Raw genomic sequence first — 23591 nt, forward strand, 5'->3', positions numbered from 1 at the left:
CTAGCTGGATGCCTGTGGGTATGTCACACTCTGAGCCTCTTTGCCTCCCTGACTAAATGGGGATTAAAAAATGCCTTTTCCAGCGTGATCTTGTGGGGTGCCAAAGAGGCAAATTACGTTAATAATTTACAGATTTGATACACAGTAAACCTCCCTGAAGATCCTTTAACCTTAGATAAGAGGCTGATGGAGTCTTCCAAAAGTTGAGTTTCTGTTCATTCAAGACAATGAGTGGAGGGAAATGAAATGTTAGGTTTGAAAGGGCTCCCGGCTTAATTCGTTCTGTCTTAGTTTTATGTTTTATTTATTTTATCATATGTGTGGTAGGAGGTATACATGCTGCAGTGTGCACATGTACATCAGAGGACCACTTTGTAGAGTCCTTTCTCTCCTGCCTTATGGGTTTCAGGGATTGAACTCAGGTCATCAGGCTTGGTGGCAGGTGCCTTTAAGCACTGAGCCATCTCTCTGGCCCTGCTCTTCCTTCCGTCCTTCCTTTCTTCCTTTTTTCTTGATGAGAAATTTGAGGCTCGGAGAACTCAGATGACCACCTTTAGGTCACACAGTAATTCTATTAATAGAAGTAGAGACGAAGCCTGGGCCGCCTGAGTGCAGCATCAGCATCTTCCAGGAAGCCTCTCTAGAAGCCCAGAGCTAACGTCTCATTCTCAGACGAGAGAGCACCTTCATGGTTCAGTTCACCCGAGGTCACCATGCAGAAAAAATAAGAATTCTTGTTAAGTCAGCTGAGACAATTCCCAGCCCTTGAATGGCATCCTATAATCTGGACAGGGAGACGAAACCCTCACTATGTCACCTTCCATTTCAGGCCAGACCAGGGTGGAGTGACTTCCCAATAATGGGTGGAGGGAGGTCCTCAGAGGGCAAAGGAGGCATCCTTCATTGCTTGAGCTCCTAGTGGAACAGAGTGTGAGTAAGAACCCTGGGAGATGATAAGAGAGGGTCAAGTAGGGAGCAGATGTGGTCTAAGAACAAGTCATTTAATACGCTCCGTCCCACGCTCTGTTCCTTGGAATGCGGAGCTCTGTGTGCAGGCCCGTGGCATCAACTACTGACAGTGGTGACAACTGAAAACTTATTAGGTGTCAGACACGCGAAGGTGAGAGCTAAGGGCATGGCCTCTGTAAGCCTGTTGTTCAACTCACTTACAAATCCTGGGTACAGATCTGAGCACGTTTAAGCCCTTCTCTGTTTCAGTTTCTGTAGATCAAAATGGAAATAGTAACCTTCTTATAGCTCATTCTAAGGACTAGGTGAGCACTGGACACACAGCAAGAGCTGTGTGCATAGGTTGTTACAATAGCATTATCTTCTTAGGGCTTTTCTTGTTCCTCTTATCTACACGGCCCCTGCCCTCCAGTTACCCTCTGTTGTCTTATTGTCTTAAAATCCTTCTACTTGTTGAAATCTTCTTCTCCCTCTATTTTGCTTTTGCTGTTTGTTTGCTTCAACTCCCATGTGAATGCCCTTGGTGCCGGGCACCTGAGTCTGAGACATAACAGGGCCAGCACCTACTTATTAAGTTGATTGTTTCGTTGGCCCCTGCTAAATCTTCTGGAGAAAATACTCAAGACACGACCATTTTGTGGAGGAGCAAGCTGTGACACCAAAGGTTCTCTTTATTTACCTAAAGCCACTTTGATAGGACTCAGACCCAATTTGACTCAAGCGCTGATCATTAGAAGTATCAAGCTGGACTGGACCCTGTCCCTCAAAGCTGGTGCCGAGAACTGGGGAGGATGCGACATCTTGTCCACTTTCTCCTCCTTCAGTTGGACTTAAGTATTGGGGAAGGAGGCAATAGTTAAGCCTCTCTCCTTTAGGTGTAGAGCTCAGTCCAAGAGCTTCCTGTCTTCATCCACCACCTTCCCAACTGCCCCAAAGGCTCCCCCCAACCCCATCCCTCACCCCCGTCCCCCATCTTTCCCACCCCCATCTCCCATCCTCCCACCCCCACACAACTCATCTTCACCCCCACCTTCTCTGCCTTAGTCCCATCACCCTCCATCCCACCTGATGTCTCTTTCAGGCTCATTTTCTTTTCTATTTTTTTTGTGTGTGTATGTGTGTGTGTGTGTGTGTGTGTGTCTAGTGTGTAGGTGGGGTCGGGGAGTTTGGAATGGGCTTGGTTCCAGGGATGGAGACCAACAGTGGTAATCCAGAGCAGAGAAAGATTGCTTTCTTGTATATGCTGTTAGTATTAAGAACTCCCAGGAACCTCGTCCGTATCCTCTCCCTCCAGGCTTCCTTCTCTGAGAGATTTTCTCAGGGCCCTTTGTTTACAGAGCACAACTAGTGATGTCAGTGACCTCATTTTCTCAACCTGAGTAGGCATTGCTTGACAGCTGCTGCCACCTTCTAGCCACTGCTCAAGAAGAGTCTATCAAAGACCACAGACAGGATGGATCCAGTTAGGTCCGGCTGAAGACACACTGACTGTCTCACTAAGCCCTTGACTTATCCCAGTAATCCAGCAGCTTTCTGGAAAGTTGTCCAAGATTAGGCAGAAGAGTCAAGTCACATAAATGTCCACCTATGGCCAACATCTAGAGTCTGGCTGGCGTGTGGAGTCAGGCTTAGGCCAGGCAGGCTGGATACCACTCAGGAGTCTCAAGATCATGAGAGCTTGTCCCTCTGTCCAGCTGGGCATGGAGACTGTCTTAAAGACAGGCATCTTTAGGATCACAGATGCTGTGAGATTGTCACTTCCTCTAGCATGGAAAGAAGGGGGAGGGGGAAGAGGAGGAGGAGGCGGCAAAGGGTTAGGGATAAACCTGGTGGCCATGATAATGCCATTTCAAAGTCTATTGAGGATGAGTGGGTAAGAGAAAAATATTTTTGAAAGAAAGAGCAGGAAAAAAAATGCTCATGGATCAGATCTGAGAATAAAGCTGACATCTAAGAGGCTGGAGCTCAGTATTGGGGACCGTGTGACTTGGTGACTGACTACCAGGAGGACTGGAGAACAGGGCAAACATAATGCCATTCTTAAATATGTCCACTGTTTGCATATATATATTACAGCAAAAATTTTAAAAGATCAAAAAAATTAAACTTAACACACTATAATAGTATATTTTTGTGTGTGTTTTTTTTCTCATCTATCTAATTTGTCTGGGACACACTGCTATCTCACCTCCTAATATCTTCACAAGCAGCTGAGTAAATATAGAAACAGGCTCAAAGAAATTGAGGGTTCTCCTTTGTAGTCTTTACACATAAAACTGGTGCCAAAGTCCCAGGTCTCTTGGGCTCTGACCTGATATGTCCAGCTTTGTCAGAGTTGACCTCACTATAGAGATATTTGGCTTCTGAATAAACCCATCGAGGAAAGGACCTACTGAGCATGGTGGTGCACTCTGGTAATCCCAGCACTCAGGGAGGCAGAGGCAGGCAGAGCGCTGTGAGTTCAAGGCCAGCCTGGTCTACGAAATGAGTCTAGGACATCCAAGGTTAACCAGAGAAATCAACCAAACAACCAAACAACCAAAAAAACAAAAACAAAAAAACAAAAAAACAAAAAACAAAAAGAAGAAGAAGAAAGAAAGAAAGAAAAGAAAGGATCCTGGCTCAGGGATATAAAGTCAGCCTGAAACTTTCCTTGCTACAAATTCTACCAGCAAGGGAATATCATGGCCCAGCAATTCCACTCCTAGGTACGTGTCATACCCAGAGAAATGAGTGCATTGTACCCACCAAAAGACAGACGTGCAGATGTCCATAGCAGCTTTATTGATAATCAGCCAAACCCAGAAACATCCCAGTCCCAGTGATTAAATAAACTGTGACACATCTCCACAGTGGCATAGTACTCAGCAGTAAGAGAAACAAACTACCAGCAGACACACCGCCATGAGTGAATCACAGATGCCCCTTGGTATGAGAAAGAGACCAGGATCAAAGGTGCATTCAGTGTGACCCGACCTGCAGTGACAGAAATCTCACTAGTGGTTGCTTTAAGGTGAGGGACACCCCCTGGGGAAACAGGAGTGTGGAAATGTTTTCTGTTCTGGCCCAGGTGGTAGGTACTTTAAGATTTATACATTTTATTCAACTAGACCTCAACTGCGCATGTGGTACAACTTAGCTCTTTAGTACAATTCCAGGTGAAGAAGGAACAGGCTCTTAATGGGTAGAAGTGACATCTGTGTATTGCGTTCGGTGGTCTGGGTCCCCTAGAGTAAGAGGCTTCTAGTGCCAAAATTGGGAAAGAGGAGCTGAAGGGTTTGGGGTGTCTTGATCCTGGAACCCAGGCAATGCTCCCCAGGCTCATGGGAGGACCCACTGAAGGGTCAAGACAGCAGACACTGCTGGGTGACATCAGGGACTCAGGGCTAGGAGGGCATCTGTTCTTTGTGGCCTTATGGCTCGTGACCCTCTTGAAGCAGGAAGGTGTGGGGGCTCGAAGCTGGGGTGGGGGTGGGGGTGGGGCGCGGAATCTGAGATGGACTCCGAGAAGATTCTTACTGTTTCCTTAAATGATTCCCCCAAGGAGAGTCAACAGCAATACACCAATTTTGTGAAGGCAAAGAGGAGAAACAGAAACCTATCAGAGGTGAACCACAGTGTATTCTTTCCGTCCGCAGTTGTAAGACACCACGGGGACTGTCCTCTCCTCACTTGACATCCCATAACCTATTATGACATGAAGCCGGTCGTAGAGAAGCCTTGTTTGCCTGCCCAGAACATGGGATATACAAGGCAACTAGGCGGTCAGGGGTATGGGTTCCAGTTCCCTGGCTGTGGTCTCAGGTGACAGGAGTACTCAAGTCCACAGAGGGAGAGGAGCAGACTGGATGGGAACCAAGGAGAGCAGGCTTAGAAGTTCTCATAATGATGTACAAAGTGGGCCCGGTCCTGCCTATTGATGAGCTGGCAGGCCTTCTCCACATTCTTGGTCATCCCTGGAGGACCACAGCTGAAGACGCCAACCTTTCGGACCTGTCCATGGAGAGAGACATGCTCCTTGGAGCCCTGAAATGCCCACTGCCCAGAGCGCTCGGCTTCTCCAGCCTGACCACAATAATCAGAGATCTGCCCTGGACCCTGGGAAAGAGGTTGGGGGAAGGGGGTGGCGAGAGTGAGAATTCTCTGCTCAGGATTGATCCGCAGGGGGCTTTAGGGCCGAGAGATGAGAAAATTAAATAGGGTCCTAGGGTGGCAGGAGATGGACCTACCTGTGGATGAACTTCCTGCAGAGAGTTGAAGAAGAGCTCAAAGGGAGGGCGACCAAAGTGGGTGACAGAGCGCAGGCCCGTGAACAAACTCCGGTTCAACACCTTCTGGAAGTGCCGCTCACAGATGTACTGGGGGAGTGAAACGGGCGAGGGAGGTCGTTGCTAGGACCCTGACAGTGGCCCACCTGCCCTGGCTGGCTGGCCCTGGCCTACCAGCATGGTGGTCCTGAGGTCAAACTTCTCAGCCAGCTGGGTGATATAGATGTGCACAGACACCAGGTCCTGGCGGTCATTCTCCTCCACCTCCCGGATGATGTCAGCCAGCCACTCGAACTGCCGCTGAGTCCTCGTCACCCAGATGAAGTAGATCTGAGGACACACACCAGGGCTCAGGTCTGGTTCCCTACATTCTGAGATGCTAGGAAGTCTCAGACAGTCCATATAGAGGGATGATCTGGTCTTGGCTTCCAATGGACAGAGGCCAGCAGAGTTCCTCTGGCTACTCTCTTATCTGAACTGACCCTGTGATTGAAAGCCAGGAGTGCTCTACCGTCCACACATTTCCCATGCAGAGTGGGGAAAAGGATGCTCACCTTCTTACAGAGCATCTGGCTGCCCAAGGATGATTTGAAGACCAGGTCTTTAAGGATGGAGGCAAAGGGGGTGACTCCAATGCCCCCTCCTACCAGCACTGACACCTCAAACTTATGCCATTCCTGATGGCCCTCTCCAAAAGGTCCATCGAGGTACAGCTGCCGAGACAAGGAGAAATGAGATGAGCCTGGCCCTGCCCCAACTCCGAGGCCAGAAACAAGGAAGACCAACAGAAGTAAGGGACACAGCACCTCAGCAGCATGTCAGACTAGCTTTACCACGACTGGGGCATTTTGTGTTAGGGCAGAGGGAGGAGGGACATTCCCAGAGATGGGCACCTTTGGGTATTTGGCACAAGTGCCAACCCCTGGGGGTGAGTAGATCTCCCTGAGGCGAGTAGTCCAGGGTCCCACAGCTCGGATGTGCAGGCTGAGTGTGTCTTCATGGGGCGCAGAGGTCAGTGTGAAAGGGTGGTACTCATTGGTTCCAAGACCCAGGCAGGCGATCCGCACCCACTGCCCTGATTTGTACTCAAAAGTCTGAGGCCGCTGGAACTGCAAGTAGGTCACTCCTTTGGGGGGTGGGGGCAATAGGTAGAGAAGAGCCTGGATCAGAAACTGTACCTGAGGACTGACATTTATCTGTCCTTCCTACGCTGCTGAGGCCCACAGGGTCTCACCCAGTCACATGGTCTAGGAAGATGGTGCTAAGAATAGTTAAGACTCCTCTGTGTCCTGGGTAACATAAGATTTGGACATCTCTGACCCAATCCAGTGTCTCTCCTCTCTCCTTCCTCATCCGACAGAGGGTGAGGGCTTGGAACCCTGCCAGAATAACAGCCTACAGGGTGAAGGCTCTTCAGATCCCCAGAGGCTTATCAAACCTTCCCGACTTTGGGGATGACTTTCATGATAGGGACAGATCTACACCCTTACAAGCAACACATTGTGTTACCGAGCCTTAGTTGGACATTGTTTGTTGCATGACCACAGCTGGGTCTCAGGCTTCCTTATGTTTGTTGGGAAAGGAGGTTAACAAGTTTAGGAGAATATGGGGAGCTAATTTAAACTTTATCCTTAAGTAATCTTAACTGAAATAAAACGAAGATGAACTTGGATTCTTTGTGATGTGAATCCTGGAGGTCAGATGACCTTATGATACCTAAATCACACACACACACACATTCACATACATGAGCGCACACAGACATACACACACACACATGAGCACACACAGACAGACCCACACATGCACACATGTGCACACACACACATACACACACACCCGCCACCACCATAGCGATATAAATCTCCACAATAGCCAATCCAGACTCAACAGCAACCTAGCTGCCAGGGCTATTTGCCCCTCTCTCTGCTGCGAACCAGGCTACGCACTGAAAGTCTTCCTCATCCTGGAACTTGTCCGCATCATCTTTACCAGCATTTTCCCATCATTGTTTCCCACTGTCTGTCTGCAGGTCCTTTTTCTTTTTTAAAGATTTGTTTTATTTTCTGTTATGTGTATATATGTTTGTCTGTGTGTAGCTATGCGCACATGTGAGTGCAGGTGTCCATGAAAGACAGAAGAAGACATTGTATTCCCTGTAGCTGAGCTGGTTGTGAACTGCCTGCCTACATGGCTGCTGGGAACTGGCCTCAGGTCCTTTGACAGAGCAGAAAGTGTTCTCAACTGCTGCTGCGCACTAATCTCCCTAGCCACTTGCTTGTAAGTCTCCTGAGGAACTAAGCTGAGCCTTTCTTGGCATGCTATTTTTATCAGCGAATCTTCTGGGTTCAGGGGTCCTCAGGAGGGTGTCAGAGATAGGGGTGGAGAAACCTGACAGGCTCCCACCGTGTCTGAGGAGCTGACTGGTTCTCCCTGCCTGGGCCAGACCAGGCCTTACCTGAAGGCAGCAGCTCAGCCTTCACCACGCTGATCTCCACCTTCTTCCGGCTCAGGCTCACCAGCTTGTCCCCTCCATAGATAATTGCTGGGACCAGGAAGTAGATGTGGAAACTGGGCAGTTGGATGAGGGCATAGCTGCCATGGATGATGAGCTGGAAACACGACCAGTTAGTATAACACCACCCAGGCAGGCCTTGCATTGCTCCCCTTGGCAAGCATGGCCCTTGCGGGCACTGGGTCTGGTCTTGGTAGATGGGCTGGCACAGACTCCAGCGTGGGGCCTCAGATCTCAGGATCATAGTCCTTGGGTCTAATTCTCCCTTTTCCCTATTTTACCCCACCCCCTTTCTATCCCAAGTGTCCCCCTCCAAGGTCCAACCCTTCCCAGAGAAGATCCTCACCAGGGCATAAAGCACAACATAGAGGTGATGGGTCAGCCAGAAGCCCCGGAAACTGTGGCGGCGGAAGTGGTGGGAGGCGAAGACGTACATGATGGCCAGGACCAGGAGTAGGAGTACTCCTGTCATACCTGGGGGCAGTAGGTCAGGGTTAGTGGGGATCCTCAGAACCTCATGCTGAGCAGAAAATACAACAGGACGTCTCCCCACACCCACTGCTCCCAGCTTCTGCTCCATTCCTTCAGGATTCCAGAATGGCACATCTTCTGGGGCCTATGGCTATTACAGACCAGTGTGTATTCAGGAAGAAGAGATAAAGGAGAAGGTACTCAGTTGGGATGCTCAGATGCTATGCACAGCCCCGCTTCCTACCTGGAACTGTCTCAAAGAACCACCAGTAGTACTTTGGGGGAAGCTTGGACCTGTAGTGGGGGGGGAGGTCAAAGCACAGTAAGCATCTGGATGGAGATGAAGGGGGTTTGCCACCACCACACCACAGTCTGGTGCTGCCCCTGACTTCCTGAGGTGACTAGGTCTTCACCAAGATGGTGAGGAGTCCTTCCAAGGAACACGGTATGGTATCCATTGTCACAGTTCTACCCTCTGCACTCGCTACAGCTTCTCCTGCTATTCCATCTTTCATTCCCTTCCTGCAGCCAATCCTTGCATCCTAGGAGATGAGCGAAGGCGGGGACTTGCGCTCTGTGCACAGCCACACCGAGTGCATAGCAAAAGTGTTGAACAAGTGCACGTATCTGGAGCAGCCGTGCTCCCTGGCACTTGAATGAAACACCCAGCACAGGGTGTATAAATATTTGCCCAGTGAGTGGATATCAAGCTGAGATAGTGAACTGTGTGTCAGATACATATGAGAAAGAGACTCTGGTGTCATTTCCTAAGGTCTTTTCCTGGTCAGTCACGGACAGCTTCCTTCCTGGAGAGAAATCAGACACCTGTCAGCTTCCCCATGAGGGATAGCTTTGAGCCTTCGTGCCCTGAGGAGCCATGCTTCTATGATCATCTGTTTCTTTTCTATTACACTCTTAGGCCCACCCAGAGGACCCTAGGGGTACCTTCCCCTGAACTGACCCGTCATTCACAAAGACGTTAGGGAAGACGCAGGTCAGCAGGCTGAGGGGACTGACCGAGAAGATGTACACATTGACCGCATGCCCAGCACTGTGCAGAACTGAGAGAGACATCATGTCAGAGATATTAGCTAGGACCAATCCTACTCCCATCCCAGTTACCACATACCAGCCAGGACAAGTGCAGCCATAGCAACCCAGCGGTGGAAGTCCACGGCGGCGTCGAAGGGAATGTAGCGGTTGAGGAAAGTCTCCCGCAAGAAGGTGATGAGGTTGCGGCACATGGTGAGCAGAAGGTAGGAGAACATGAAGGAGATGCTGGCTGCTGTGCCCCTGGACAGGATGATGCCCACGTAGGTGGTTTCTTCGATGTCCGTGGGTGGTGAGGCAAAGGCATAGTCTGGGACCAGAGTTGAGGCAGATCAGTATTGGACATAAGACAGGGCTCTGAGCCTGGGCTCTGACATCCAGACACCGAGGACCAGGAAGGGCAGCCAGAGGACTCTTCACTCCCCACTGAGGTATGACATGCTCCCTGCCCACTGCCCACAACCTGGCACTCTTACAGTAGGCACGGTCTGCAAACAGGCCCACGCAGATGGCTGAGAAGATTATAACACACATGATGTGGCGCCGGTAGTTCTCCACAAACCGCTTGAACTGTGTTAGCTTCTGGGCCAGGAAGCCCCGCTGTATTTTCTCCTTCAGTGCCTCCGTGTACAGCCGGGAAGAGGGCCCCACTACCCTGAGCAGTGACAGAGAGGGCACTGGTGAGTGAGGGGTTCCTTGGCTTTCCCTCAGTGGCACCTGTGAATGAAGATCTGATAACTATGAAGGATGGCTCGTAACAGTAGGACAAAGACAAACAGCTCTGCTTCCCCAGTCCTTTACTCCCATTCTTTTTTTTTTTTTTTTTTTTGGTTTTTCGAGACAATATTTTTCTGTGCAGCCTCGGCTGTCCTAGACTCACTTTGTAGGCCAGGCTGGCCTGGAACTCACAGTGATCCGCCTGCCTCCGCCTCCCGAGTGCTGGGATTAAAGGTGTGCGCCACCACGCCCGGCTCCCATTCTTTCTTGTTCCAGACACCTCCTTTTCTCTCTCTCCTCCTCCCTGACTCTCTCGTTCTGCACCTCCATCCCTCGCTCTCTACACTGGTCACTTCTGTACCCAAGGCAGCGGAATCCAGGACACCTCCTACTGCCGTGGTGCTGCTGCCTTGAGTTAGACATCTTGCCTGAAGATGAGTTTAGAGGTTGAGTGAAGAAGTCACTTGACAGTCCAGCCGTCTAGTGGAGGCTGCTGAGGTAAGGTCAACGCTGAGGTAAGGTCAACGCTGAGGTAAGGTCAACGCTGAGGTAAGGTCAACGCTGAGGTAAGGTCAACGCTGAGGTAAGGTCAACGCTGAGGTAAGGTCAACGCTGAGGTAAGGTCAACGCTGAGGTAAGGTCAACGCTGAGGTAAGGTCAAGGAGCCCCTTCCTCACCAGTGCCCTGACCCTCCTGCTACAGGGCACTGGGCCCCCATCCCTGATGGCACACCCTGAAGAAGATGCATTGGTTTTCTGGCCCAGAAGCTACATCAGTTCAAGTGTTTCATGGAGAACTACAGGTGCTGCATCATGTGTATCGAGCGGAAGGAGGCTGGAGGTGGCATCCCAGGGTTCAGAGACCCTGAGGCTTCTTTCCAAGATACCTTGTACTCAGGAATCTAGAAAACACTCACCTCTTGCCAAACCTCTTCTTTAGGCCAGCACTTTCTGGCTGTAGAGTTTCTGAGTCAAGGAGCACCGGTTCCTGGGGGCGGGAGCTGAGAAATAAAAGAACAACCACAATGCAAAACCTGGAACCTGTTTTCTTTTGATTGTTGCAGCCAGGAGAAGAACTGCCATGTTGATGTTGTTTAGGGAGGGAATTCAGGGAGGGACCCTAAGGGAAAGATCAGGTAAGGACAAAGCAGGAAATGAGTAGCTAAGATCTGCTGGTCTCTGTCGTAGGATGACGCAGGCCCTACAACGGTAGGGAGAGAGCCAAGCTCTTGAACAGCACAGGCTGCAGGAAGCAGCTGGCAGCTGGACTGACCCTTTTGATGAAGGCAAATACCCTGATCAGTGGCTGATCAGCTAACTCTACTTCCTTTCTTTGCTTCTCTATGTGGTTCTAGCCAAGGAGACCACCCTGTCCTCACACACCGCTTCCCAGGAGTCCGGGTGATGAAAGAGACTCTACAGCCGCTGCTTTGCTTAAAGATGTCCCCAGCACCTGGAAATGAGAACAGGAGCCTGGATTGGCTTCTCTGGGAAGGCAGAGGGTAGGGTGGGTGACTGTCCAGATCTCTGGCTTCAGCCCCCCCTATTTCCTCACTGTATACACTGAGTACCTTCTGGACACAGGGCGGTCAGTGTGGTAACTTTGTGCAAGGAGAAAGGGCCCACCCTCTGGAAGATAGAACTCTACAAGTCCTTTGTGAAAAGAAAGCAAGGACCCCTTCTCTGGCTAGATATACCCACGGCCTGTCCCTTGTCCTCAGTGAGCAACTTTGTGCAATATACAAATTGTTCCTGACTATCCATGCTGAGCTCAATACTAAACACCAAGGTGCTGAGCTGAGTACTAAACACCAAGGTGCTGAGCTGAGTACTAAACACCAAGGACCTAAAGGAAAGAAAATAAGACCTGGGTTGTGTCTACCAGAAACTCTGAAAACTCATCTTCTTCCTGACTCTGAATGTTTCATCCACACTCACACACCTCCAGCTCCACCTTTGACACAGAGCTGCGTGAGTCGGAGATCGCTGTCGTGGTCCCGCAGCATGAAATGGAAGTCCTCCCAGGTCAGCTCCTCCTTGTCCTGGAAGCCCGACTCCCGGAACATGGACTCCACAGCCTCAGCCAGCTGGGCCTTGGACAGGCAGTTGTTGGATATCTCAATGAAGGACCTGGGGGAGGAGGAGACAGAGTAGCTATCGTCCAGCAAGGTCAGGCTTGGGCAGGTGTCTAGATTACCGAATGTGGTTAACCAGCAACCCGGGGAAATGGCGATGGGAGGTTGCCATTCAGCCTGAAGGTGAGGTGATGGCTGTGGGTTCAAAGGACCTTGACTGCTTAGAAAAGACAACCCCAGCCCTCAAAGAAATGAAAACAGCTACAAATGGGAAAGAATAACATTTGCTGCCGAGATGGGTCCAGGATATGCTGTGACCCTCTCTTATGATGGGCTAGCTGCTGACTCCTCTGTTGAAGTTTGCCCACACCCATCCACCTCCAAGATCTCACTTTTGCCATCTGAAGAGATGCTCCTACGCCTGCTGCTACCGTGTGGGAGGGGAGTACCTACGATGGTAGCTGCCTCCTTAGGCCAGTACCCTAGGGCATGTGGTGTACCCCTCAGGCCCAAATTTGATGGCATCCACAGTAATGGATGCAGTGGCAACTCTTCTTAGGTTGTGCTTTGGGACAAAACCAAACCTCTAAAGATGAAGAGGATGAAGAGGAAGAGGAGGAAGAAGAGTAGGCAGAGGAGGAAGGAAGGAAGGAGGAAGAGGAAGAGATGGTGGTATGTGGAGCATGTGGACTGGGCACAAGGGAAACTGGCCTGGAGCTAGAGTAAGGTGAAGATGTGTCCAAACCCCCCAAAAAATCTCAATCCTGAGACTGGAGTAAGGATCAAACTTCCCCCCTGTTCTGTGCCTGCATGCCCCACGTAGTGTGTAGTTTCACAACCCCTTCCTCCATAACTCTCATTCTCGAGGTAGAGGTAGTCACATAGCCTAGCGCCTGGGATTCCTCTCTATGCAAATAAAGCATTCACAGTGCCCCAGCCTCAGCCAATGATGTGCATCTACCCTGGAGATCCCTTCCCACTCCCCAAGGTTCATATAGACCTTGTTCATCCAAATAAAGTGCACAAACTGTTTCACCAACTATCGTCTAGGAGGGCTGTAACACTAAGGCCTTTGGAGAACAGCTCCTCTGCCCATTCTCCCTCTCCCCACCCCCAGGGAAGAGGTGGAGAGCAGGACCACAGTGGTGGTGTGTGTTGGGTTGGGATTGTCAGGAAAAGAGAACGTTAAAATCAATGGGAAGATTGTCAAAGGGATAGACACTCTAAAAGAACCTACACCGCCACTTTCTGCTTACTCTTGCTTATTTCATTTGTCTTTTCCCGTGAGCTATGTACCAAATGACTACATGTTTTATTGTGGTTTGTTTTCTCAAGACAGGGTTTCTCTGTGTAGCCTTGGCTGTCCTGGACTCACTTTGTAGACCAGGCTGGCCTTGAACTCACAACGATCTGCCTGCCTCTGCCTCCCGAGTGCTGGGATTAAAGGCGTGGGCCACCACCACCTGGCTCACAGTTAGTCTTTATTGGCATTTTAAAGCCACAGTAATGTTTCTAGCAGTTTTAGACAGTGAGGATATGGACCCTTTTAAAGGCAGGGACCTGCTTCAGTGACCTTTCGAAGTTGAATGTCCTGAGAATGCAGGATGCAAGTATGTAGCACTCAACATGAACGGCCACTCAGCCCCCCCTTGCCTGCCCTGCTCTGACCCGAGTTGCTTTTCTGTTTAAAACATCAGGAAATTTCAGGATTGGAAAGGCCCAGCCTGTACCGCATCATGGTGAAGAATTCATCCTTGGAGAGGAAGCCGTTTGCATCCAGGTCATACATGGTAAACATCAGGCGGGACTTATCCTCTGGAGAACCTGAGAGAGACAGGGGATACAAGCCACCTCACTGCCATCAAACTCATGGTTCCTACCTCCCTAACCCCTACCCCTACCTTTCATGAAGACCACCAGGATGTCCAGGAACTCCCGGAAGGACAGGTAGCCATTGCCATCCTTGTCGGCCAGAGAGAACATGGACTCCACAAACATATCCTGGGGCTTGAGGCCCAGGGAGTCAGCAAACTCAGCTCTGCTCAGCTCACAGGTCAGGGCCTCGCGCACTTGCTGGGAAGAGTCCAGAGGCAGAGTCCCTGCGTCTGCCTGGCTGATGTCTAGCACCTGTACTTGGGCAGCCATGGAGAGAGAAAGAAGGTGGAAAGGTTTGGGATGGAAGCACTTCAGTGTGCTTTATATCCCCTCCCAGTGTGCAGCTCAGAAAACCCACGGATGCGCAGACATGCTGAGTTGGGCTTCTATTCTCCTGTAGTAGGGGTCAGCCAGATCTCTACAAGCTTTCTGCTTCTCCCCGAACCCAAGCACCATCATCAAGGAGAACGAAGAGAGAAGGAGTCTATACTGGAGGCAGCAGATGTTGGTTCTAATGTGTTAAGCAGTAAAGGGCTGAGTTCATGCTAATTCAGATAGCCCTGCCGTGTGCCTAGAACCCTGCACAGGGACAGAAATTTTAGAGCCACCACATCACCACCGTTCACTGTAAGTCCGCAATGTTCCAAGCACTCAGGCTGAGCGCTGTCCACAGAACGGCGTTTTTCAGACTCAAGGCTACACCAACATCACCTAGAGGCCTTGTTAAGGTGAAGCTTTCTGGGGCTCAATCCCAGAGCTCCTCATTCAGTCTGTTTCGGGGAGGATCCTAAGAATCAACACTTGCAATAAGTTTCCAAGTGAGTTGACACTGCTGGCCCAGAGGGACCATTTGAGAATCCATCGTGTAGATGATCTCACTGGCTCCTCTCAGCACTGCAGGGCTCATGGTTTTAGTCACTGATCTTTGGCGACAAAGTGGGAGATAGAAAGACAAGAACACATGACCTGCCTAAGATTCTAACCAAGGCTGTGGGGTCTCTAGCCCATGGTGTGACATCTTAGTCCACCCTCATGAGGAGCCCATCCGGCCTGGGTGAGCCCCACCACCCCCTCTGCTAGGTATAAGTCATGGCACCTGAGCAAAAAGGTGTCTGAAGAAGATCTCTAAGATGCCTGCCCGCTTCTGCTTGGTCACGGCTTTCCGGAATAGCTCCCTCTCCCCCATCTCAGCCGTGTGAAGGCCTGGAGCCCCGCAGATGCAGAGGTCTTGCAGCAGCTGCACAAAAGCACCCCGCTCCTCTTCAGAGTTAAACAGCAGCACCTATGTCAGAGAAGAGGCACCCCCCCCCATCACACCTGTGTCAGAGAAGAGGTGGGCCCCCCGCCCATCATGCCTGGGTCTGGCTCTTCTGATCCATCCCTGCTTCAAAGGACCTCAAGATGAGGGAAGAAAATAAGTCTCTTCCCTGACCATCCAGGCTATGGCCAGAGAGTGACCTCGGGGGTGGGGTGGTGGGGTGGGGGTGGGTCAAGGGAGTCTGGAAGCTCCTGAAAGGAATGCGCTTGTCCATCATTAGCCTTCACAGGTGATCTCTGTGGCTGGGGACAGGGAGCTGAGATGACTCACTTATGAGAGGGGATATGTATGACAGCAGGCCACCAAGGGGGACAGGAGGAGCCATACCAGGTCGTACTCCTTGCGGATCTTGAGCATCAGGGTCCGGCGTCCTCGGTTGCTGGACAGGATGAAGCTGACCTGCTGTGGAGGCTGCAGCTGGATGGTGCGGAGCACAGTGAGCCGTTTGTCAAGGACCTGTAGACTCCTGTCTGGGAGCAGCTGGAGGGTGACAGGATAGCTCTTCTCCTTGGGGCCTGGCCACTCCATCGCTGAGGAAAAGACAGTTGTGTATGGTGGCTCAGAAGAGGTCTTTGAGCCCGTGTCCTTCTGATCTGAGCTTGTAGGTCCACTGAGCCTGGCTTCCATCCTACTCTGTAGCATGTGTTCTTTTTCCTCGTGCCTCAGATCCCTTTCCCTCCTCCTGTGCCTCAGTTTCATCTCACCTGGTACTCCATTGCTGGCTGGCTCCTTCTTCAGACTCTCTTTGCCTTTCTTTAGTAGCTTGGTGCGCTCTCGGTTCCGGAAATGAGCCACCACCCCAGCAACAACCAGACTCACTGAAGGGGACCAGAAGATACCAGTGAGAGGGAAAAAGAACCCCTTTCTTACAGCTTTGGGGGGGCGCTTCAGGGACTATTCCACGGCTACCCAAGGTTCTCTGCGCCTAGCTCAGGCTATACAAAGGAGCAGCCCCTGCTAACCAGCAAGTGGCAGGGACAGTGGGGGGAAGGGCAGGACTGGGCCAGTCTGTGAAGAGGAGGAGGCCGTAAGGTAAAGCTCTTACCTAAGGGAAAGCAGCAGAGAACCACGATGAGGATGCCATAGCCAGCACCGCTGCCCTCAAAGTAATCAATCACGGTAAGTGGCACGCACTCAGGTAAGCCTTCCGTGGTGAGTTGCTGAGGCTGTGGGCAGGGTGAGCCTGGAGGACAAAGCACAGAAGTCTGAGGCCAAGAGTCCTATCCCTTGGGTTCGAAGCCTCTTCCCCTCTGTTAGGAAGGACTAAATATCTTCTCCCATTCCCAGGCCTACCTCTCTTGAACCTGTTCCCCTCAGAAGAGCTCTTCCACATCAAGTTCTCAACACCCACCCAAGCTCGATTGCCAGGTGTGGCTCTCATGCCAGCTCAGACTACAGTATAGGAAGCAGCTTGTTACAGGCTACCTCCACAGCACAGGTGACTCTGCCCCATACCGTTATTTGTCTGGTCTCCCAGGACACTCACCTTCCTGCCAGAAGAAAATATTGGGCTGCAAGGCACTGGGGTCCACGTTGGAGACAGCAACCAGCACATCCCTCAACGTGGTGTTTCTGATCTCTGCAATCTCCTCCCTGGAGAAGAGCCTAAATGGGGGAACGGCCATTGCTGGGTCAGGAAGGGGATTTCAGTCCTCTGATGACCTCAGGCCCAAGTACTCATATGAAGAAGGAGACTGGAGTGGATAAAAGGGTATAGCAGACCCCTGGAATCAAGATTTGGGGGAGCTATCTAAGATCAGGCAGACAGTCTGGGGCCCCAGGGCAAGGCGACGTCTGTGGCAGGGCCCAGCCAGGCTTTACCCGTTTCTAGTGTTCTCAAACCAGTAGCGATCACCATCCCGTAGCCTCACAAACTGGTCGAGAATGATGCTGCTGAACAGAGGTCCAGGATTCCCATGGCTCTCTAGGAGTCCACCCAGGAGTAGTTCCAGCTGAGATAGGTCCTGGTTGTACAGGGCAGCTGTGGCCTCCAGCACCTGGAGCACCATGGGAGGTAACAGATGTGCGTGTGGACTCACCAATGACAGCATCAGTTACCAACAACAGCACCAGTAAAACTGCGGCACCAAGAGTAATCACTTTATAAATGCTTACGTACATCAAGCAAGTTCATCTGTGTAGAGTGTTTGGAACAGCACAAGCACAGAGAGTTTTAGCTGCCGTTACCTTGTGTATATGTGTATGCGTGTGAGGGCCCATGTTTTTGCACATGAGCATGTGTGCATGTAGTTGCCCGAGGTTGACACTGAGTGTCTTCCTCAATCACTCTCCACCTAAGTTGTTGAGACAGGGTCTCTCCCTAAACATGGCTTGGCTGCATTGGCTGGCCAGTAAGGTTTGGGAGCACTCCTAGCTCTGCCTCCCTAGAACTGGGATCACAAGAACATCTTATGCTTTTATGTGGGAGCTGAAGATCTAAATTCAGGTGCACATGCTTGTGTGATAAGCATGTTACCAACTGAGCCATGTCTCCAGCCCCAGCTACCATTCTTATTGTGTTGTTAGTGTTGTTACCGACCTGGGGTTCTACTCTGAGGTTGAGAGAACTCCAGTTCTTAGGTGGCTCTAGGCCCAAGGCCAGCAGAGCCTGGCTATAGCTGGGCAACCCCATATCTCGGCCACGTTGGATACTGCTTGCCACATAGTCCGTGCGAGAGAATCTGTCTGGGCCAGGCCAGTAATCTGAAAAGAGACCAGACTTTGAGTCAGTCATCACAACCCTTTGTTATATTGTAGCCTTATATCCAGCTGCTGAGAACTCTCCCCAGCCCCAGTCCCCAGCACCCCCTTTACAATGACATCAGTGACCTTGTATGGTGTGGAGCCAATGTCACCATGTGTACACCGGAGCAATTTTCCTAACAAGGTTTTCTAAGACTCAAGATAATTGTTGATACCAACCAGAAATTCCCTCCCCTATATCCCCCAACTTTAGACCAGGACTGGATAGAAACCCTTAAGACCCAAGTCACACCTAAACACTAGAGATGGTGTTCACGTATGGTGCCCACCATACTCAGGCATAGTTAACTCAAAATAAAAGCAACACAAAACTGTAAATTAAGGAGAGGAGCTCAAATTTCCATTTCTTCTGACATCTGTTTGAAGACTTTGAGTGTATATCTGCGTGTCTGTGTCATGGGTACCCTAGGTCTGCCTGTTGACTAACTTAGAGAGATCCTCAGTCTTCCAGCTCTGATGCCCCACCCTCAGCTCACCTCTCAGGTCTTCAATCACTATCCTGTCCTCCAGCTCTGAAATCTGGGAGGCCATTCCCAGAAGCAGCTGATCCACCTCCTGGGCACTCTTTAGATTGGGGTTCTGGAAGTAAACATTACACTCAACATTTTGACCCTGGACCACAGTAGTACCTCAGGACAGAAGGTACTCAGTCACTCCCAGACTCCTCACATTCATAGTATGTCTGTCTGTCTGTCTGTCTGTCTTTCTCCCTCTCTTTCTCTCCTTCCCTCCCCCTTACTTTTTCACTCTATGTTTCACTCTTGCTCTCTCCCTCTCTCACTGTCTCCTCCCCCCCCCCCCATTTCTGTCTCTGACTTCTTTTCCTTTCCCCTCTCCATCTTGGTCGGTTGCTTCCAGTAGCAGTCTTGCCTCAGGTTCCCAAACAGCTAGGACAGCATGCACACTGCCCTGAGCCCAGACAGTTCCAGACTGTCTCAAACAATTCTCCCCAGATACTTTTCTCTGCCTTTTACTCCCTACTGGGAACACCATGGCTCAAGAACCAAATTGTTACTTTTCCAAGCATTTATAATAAACGACTTTGACCCCCTACTCTCTGACCCTGATCCCATGCTAACCTCCCGAATCCAGTAGCTGTTGCAGACCCTGAGAGCTGGAGAGCTGCCCGAACCTTCCTTTGGGAATTTCCGGAAGTGACAGCTAGAATTTCTGAAATGGGGTGCCAAAAACACAAGGAAGGAATTCAGAGCAGAAGCTAAGATGGTGAGTGAGGTGAAGGGTGACCCGTGAGCTTTCTTGAACATTGGCTGGGGGTTTCAGATAGAGGAAGCTCTATGGGCTATGGGTGATAGGAAGTAAGAAGGTTCCTCAGCTGCCAGACACCCATCACACTCAGCAACCAAAAAATCTGCTACTAGGAGAGTGGGCAATTTCCTAAGGAGCCCAAACCTCCCACCCCAGGGTCCTGTTTCAGCCACCCACCTCCCAAATTCTGCTTCTCCTCTGGATGAAACCGTGGAGGGATGTGTAAACCCCAAGCTCCACGCCCACTCTTATAACACTACCTCCAATATTGTGCAGCTCCAACCAGCAGCCCTTCTCTTACCTCATGTAGACCCCAGGGGGCACCATGGTGGAGAAGAACTGTTCAGAGGCCACCACGAACTCTGGGGAGATGCTGGGGTCCACGAAAGGGCGGTACCCTGCATGAAGAGGAGTGCCTTACCTCAACCCTGACATCACACAGCCTAATATTTTTCCCTCTGTGGATCCTTAGCTTAGGTGTCCCCGCCCCTCCACAACTCCTCTTCCTTACCTGAGTACTCTGGGAGTGTTTTCTGCAGGAAGCTGGGCAACCATTGGTACAGAGCAATGTTCTGAGGGTTAGAGAGGAGAAAGGAAAAGCAGGGCTGAGCCTTTGGGGCAGGAAGACTTAGGTGCAGAGATGAGGACCAGGCAAGGACAGTTGTGGGAGAAGAAAAGGCACGCAACTGAATTATAATCATAAGCAAAATCACCATATAAACATTTGCTGGGGCTTTTCGTAGTTTTGTGTGTGTGTGTGTGTATGTGTGTGTGTTTATGTGTGCACATATATTAATATATTAATAAGGGCTCTCCTGGAAAGGGGGGAAGCTTTTCTGGGAGACTCCCTAGACACTGCCCACAACATGGAAGAAAAGGCTTAAAAACAACATCAACGGGGCCCGGCGTAGTGGTGCACGCCTTTAATCCCAGCACTCGGGAGGCAGAGGCAGGCTGATCGCCGTGAGTTTGAGGCCACCCTGGTCTACAAAGTGAGTCTAGGACAGCCAAGGCTACACAGAGAAACCCTGCCTCAGGGGAAAAAAGGAAAACAAAACAAAACAAAACAAAAACAAAAACAAAACAAAACAAAAAAACACCAAGGAGCCAGATTCCTCAAAGATTTTCTGAGGAAAGGAAGATGTTATGTAACGATCAAACCGAAAATTATCTGGCATAAACAGAGCTTTGCCTCTGTCATGGACAGCAGTAGTTTTCCTAGGCATTAGCCTTCCCGGAAGAAGGGCCCTCCTGGAAAGGAGCACATCGGGAAGCGGCCTTGTCCCAGATCAGGGAAGCTTTGCCCAGGAAGCAGAGTCTCCCTGGACCCTGCACACAGGTGCACACAGGTCAACACAGGGCAGGCATCACGACTCACCTGGTAGGTGGCAATGACCTTCTTGCGAGCATGCTGGAACAGCTCCTCATCCCCCCAGCGCGGGTGCTCCTGTGCCAGCCTCCTAGCACACAGGTTGTGGTAGCGAAACCACAGCAGGCCCAGGGCCTGCAGGAAGGGTTCCCTGTTTCCTCGCTGGGCCCCGAAGGCTGCATCCACGTGGGGAAGCAGGACAGGAGATGGACAATAGCATGAGCCAGGGGAGCCCAGACCCACAGGCAGACCCCCCTTCTCCAGTAGGGTCCCCCAGCAGCCTGGGGCTTCCAACCCTGCCCCTCCTGCTGGGATTCCCACAGGCTCACCATACAGCCCTTGGGGACCACCCTGCCCCGTGGAGGGGTCTGGTGCCATCCACATGAGCAGAGAGTTTTGGGAGTTCCTCGGGAAGGCAGGGTCGGGCCCTGAAGCCAGCTGTCCTCCAGAGAAGCTCCTCAGTGCATCACTCCAGGAGTGAGAGGAGCCATAGATGGCGCTACCATCCAGCCAGCCAGTCACCTGGTTGGTCTGTGGGGGATGTGCTGGTGAGCAGGATAAGGGGTGCCAGGCAGGTGCCCCGAGGGTGGGAGAGAGCCTCACCCTACCCAGCCTTCCCAGCTAGACCCCAGGCCTCCAGCGAGTCCAGCAGCAGACTGCTTTTTGCCTGCCTGCCCTCCTGCCTTTGGCTGCCTGGCCTCACCAGGTCCCGGGGGTTGCTGGGACTCTGTCCGGTCTTGCGGTCCCAGCGGCTCCTCTGAAAGGGCAGCACCACGTTCCCGCGTTTGTCGGGGTCGAACACCGGGTCCCCAGGGGGGATGTAAATGTTGAGGAACTCTGCGGGACATCCTGGCGTTTCCACACTGACCAGGTCCGAAAGCACGTGATATCCTGGATTAAGAGTGGAAAGTGGTCCGCAAATCATCAGGTCCTGCTCTCCTTAGAACCAGAAAGGCCTCAGAGTATCAGGGCACAGAGGTCAAAGCATAAGCTTCAATGCTGTCTCTTAGGTTTATCCTCTGTGGCCTTGATCTAATATGCAAACAGAAGGGAGCATCCCCTCGGGAACATGCCAACGGCGTTGCGAAAAATCAAAAATGATATAATCAACAAGCTCCTTTTATCTCTGCGTGGCAGTCATCAGAGTCTTGAGAGCAGTTGCTGGGGCTTCCGGTTCCTAAGATGGAAACTCAAAGGCTGGAGTTGGTTTGGAGTAAAGCGTAGTAAGAGAAAGATCCTGGCATCACACCCAAGTCCTCAAAGACCATAGGCAGAAGCGTTTCTTGGAAACTATTCTTTTTCTGTGAGTTGCAGTGGGGACTCTCAGGGTCTTTCCCTGGGCACTGAACGAGCTCCAGACCCGCCCTCCTTTCCTCTTTCTACACTCACCAAAGAAGACCCCCAGCACTGTACGGTTGTGGGCGGAAGCCAGCCCTGCTCTGCCCCGCGTGACAGCATCGCTTAGCCGGCGAGGGTTGGGCAGCAGCGGCTCCTCCAGGGCCTGATAAACGCCGTCAGCGTAATTAGCAGGTACTAGGCGCTGCAGCCGAGAGCCTGGAGGAGGCAGAGAGCGGAGCTGATCTAAGGCTTCTGGTCCCTAAGAAGTCCCAAACCTGGCCTTTGTTAGGTCTCAAGTTCAGGGCCTTTATTGAAAACATCTTCCCCACCCCACCCCCACCCCACCCCACCCCCCACCCCATCTCATCTCCTAGCTCCCGGAATGCATAAGAATGTGATGTGAATGGCCACCTGGCTCCTCTCCCGCCACTTTCCAACTGATGCCCTCCCTCTGAGCAGAACCCAGGACTTACCTGCAGCACCCCGCCTGTGGTACTTCAGATTGTTGAACCAGCCATCATAGCGCTGCACTTCCCAGGGCAGCGAGGGTGCGTCCTGGCCACCTGTGTGAGTAGAGAACCTTCTGCTTAGCACTAACCTCCCGAAGACCCCTCAGCGAGCCAATGAATGGGCTTAGCGTCCTTCCTCGGCTGGCCAAAATCTTCCCGAACAACTCCATTTCCAAGGCAATCTGAAGTCTTCTATCTCACTAACCCGGATCAGAAATGGATCAGCCCCTCCAGTTTCCAGGTACCAACTGCCGGCATCTCTCCCTTTCCACGCTTCCATGCGACATTGGCTGACCCCTTTCGGCTAAAGGTCCCTTCTACTTACCTGCTGGACGCAGGGGTCCAACCAGCAGAGCGCCTAGGAGCATTAGTGTCTTGGGGCTTTCTGGAAGCATGCTGTCCCTGCAGGCTGGAGGTAGGAGGTTGTGTGTGAAGGACACACACTCCCACAGCTAGTACTGGAAGAGGAGAGTAGATATTACTCAGGTTCCACATCTTCATGATGTGCTTTCAGGGACAACCTGAGAGGTATTCAGACTGTCTCCCCCTGTCTGAGTGCTGATTTAAACTACAGGAACATCCCAGGCAGGAGTCCTCTGGGGTGTTTATTCTCTATCAGGGCTGTCTCAGCCTCTGGGGCTTTGTTCTAAAACCTGCTACTCTCATTCCCAGTTTCCCACATACCACTACCCCAGGAGGAGAGACTAATGAACTGAGAGCCAGGGAGCGGCAGCCAACCTCATCCTTATCTGCAGTGATTGCGTGTGCAAAAGGAAAAGGCTAGAAGACCCAACCTTTGGTGTAAGGCTCGGTCCGGCTCAAAAGTCTTCCGTTGTACTTGGAGATTTTGTTTCGTTGCTTCGCTTCCCGCCCGCACTCTTTCCGCCAGCAGTTCCGAGCAAGATCTTCACCCTTCCTGGATGCACTTTCACCTTTCTCCCTGCATCCTGTCTCGAAGGTGTCAGTTCGGGCCAAGGCTGCAGGTGTGAATGTGTGCATCAGAGGCTTGGCCTCAAGTTAAGGGTTGCCGTTATTTGCATGTCTCCGCCCCTCGTTTGCATGATCTCATCTGGACCCTGACACCTCCTG

General features: G+C 51.4%; 1 protein-coding gene across 2 annotated transcripts; it reads right to left on the reverse strand.

Annotated features, from left to right (window-relative positions):
- Positions 1–4839: 4839 nt before the first annotated feature.
- On the reverse strand, positions 4840–22897 carry Duox2 (dual oxidase 2). Of its 2 annotated transcripts, XM_051145039.1 has the most exons (33): positions 22828–22897; positions 22467–22556; positions 22045–22209; positions 21359–21546; positions 20985–21186; positions 20665–20831; positions 19798–19858; positions 19588–19684; positions 19100–19190; positions 18497–18599; positions 17797–17960; positions 17079–17254; positions 16744–16862; positions 16303–16440; positions 15962–16075; positions 15585–15787; positions 15036–15221; positions 13966–14191; positions 13795–13888; positions 11932–12119; positions 11373–11442; positions 10907–10990; positions 9750–9928; positions 9353–9583; positions 9185–9284; positions 8468–8517; positions 8099–8226; positions 7696–7849; positions 6131–6363; positions 5792–5950; positions 5412–5567; positions 5199–5327; positions 4840–4962 (listed from the first exon to the last, which is right to left on the reverse strand). In XM_051145039.1, the coding sequence occupies exons 1-33, from the start codon at positions 22895–22897 to the stop codon at positions 4840–4842; spliced, it is 4638 nt and encodes a 1545-aa protein (XP_051000996.1). The 2 variants fall into 2 exon arrangements, with proteins under 2 accessions (XP_051000996.1, XP_051000997.1); XM_051145040.1 differs by lacking the exon at positions 10907–10990.
- Between the last annotated feature and the right edge of the window lie 694 nt (positions 22898–23591).

The sequence above is a fragment of the Acomys russatus genome, chromosome 4, assembly GCF_903995435.1.
Source record: "Acomys russatus chromosome 4, mAcoRus1.1, whole genome shotgun sequence".
Taxonomy (NCBI): domain Eukaryota; kingdom Metazoa; phylum Chordata; class Mammalia; order Rodentia; family Muridae; genus Acomys; species Acomys russatus.

Excerpts from the sequence above, each read along its gene's own strand:
- Duox2 (XM_051145039.1), bottom strand. The coding sequence starts at position 22,897 with ATGCTTCCAGAAAGCCCCAAGACACTAATGCTCCTAGGCGCTCTGCTG. Across the intron at positions 18,600-19,099 it reads ACAGCTACTGGATTCGGGAG|AACCCCAATCTAAAGAGTGC; the intron begins GTTAGCATGGGA and ends GTTTACTTCCAG. Across the intron at positions 4,963-5,198 it reads TGCAGGAAGTTCATCCACAG|GTCCGAAAGGTTGGCGTCTT; the intron begins GTAGGTCCATCT and ends CTCCATGGACAG.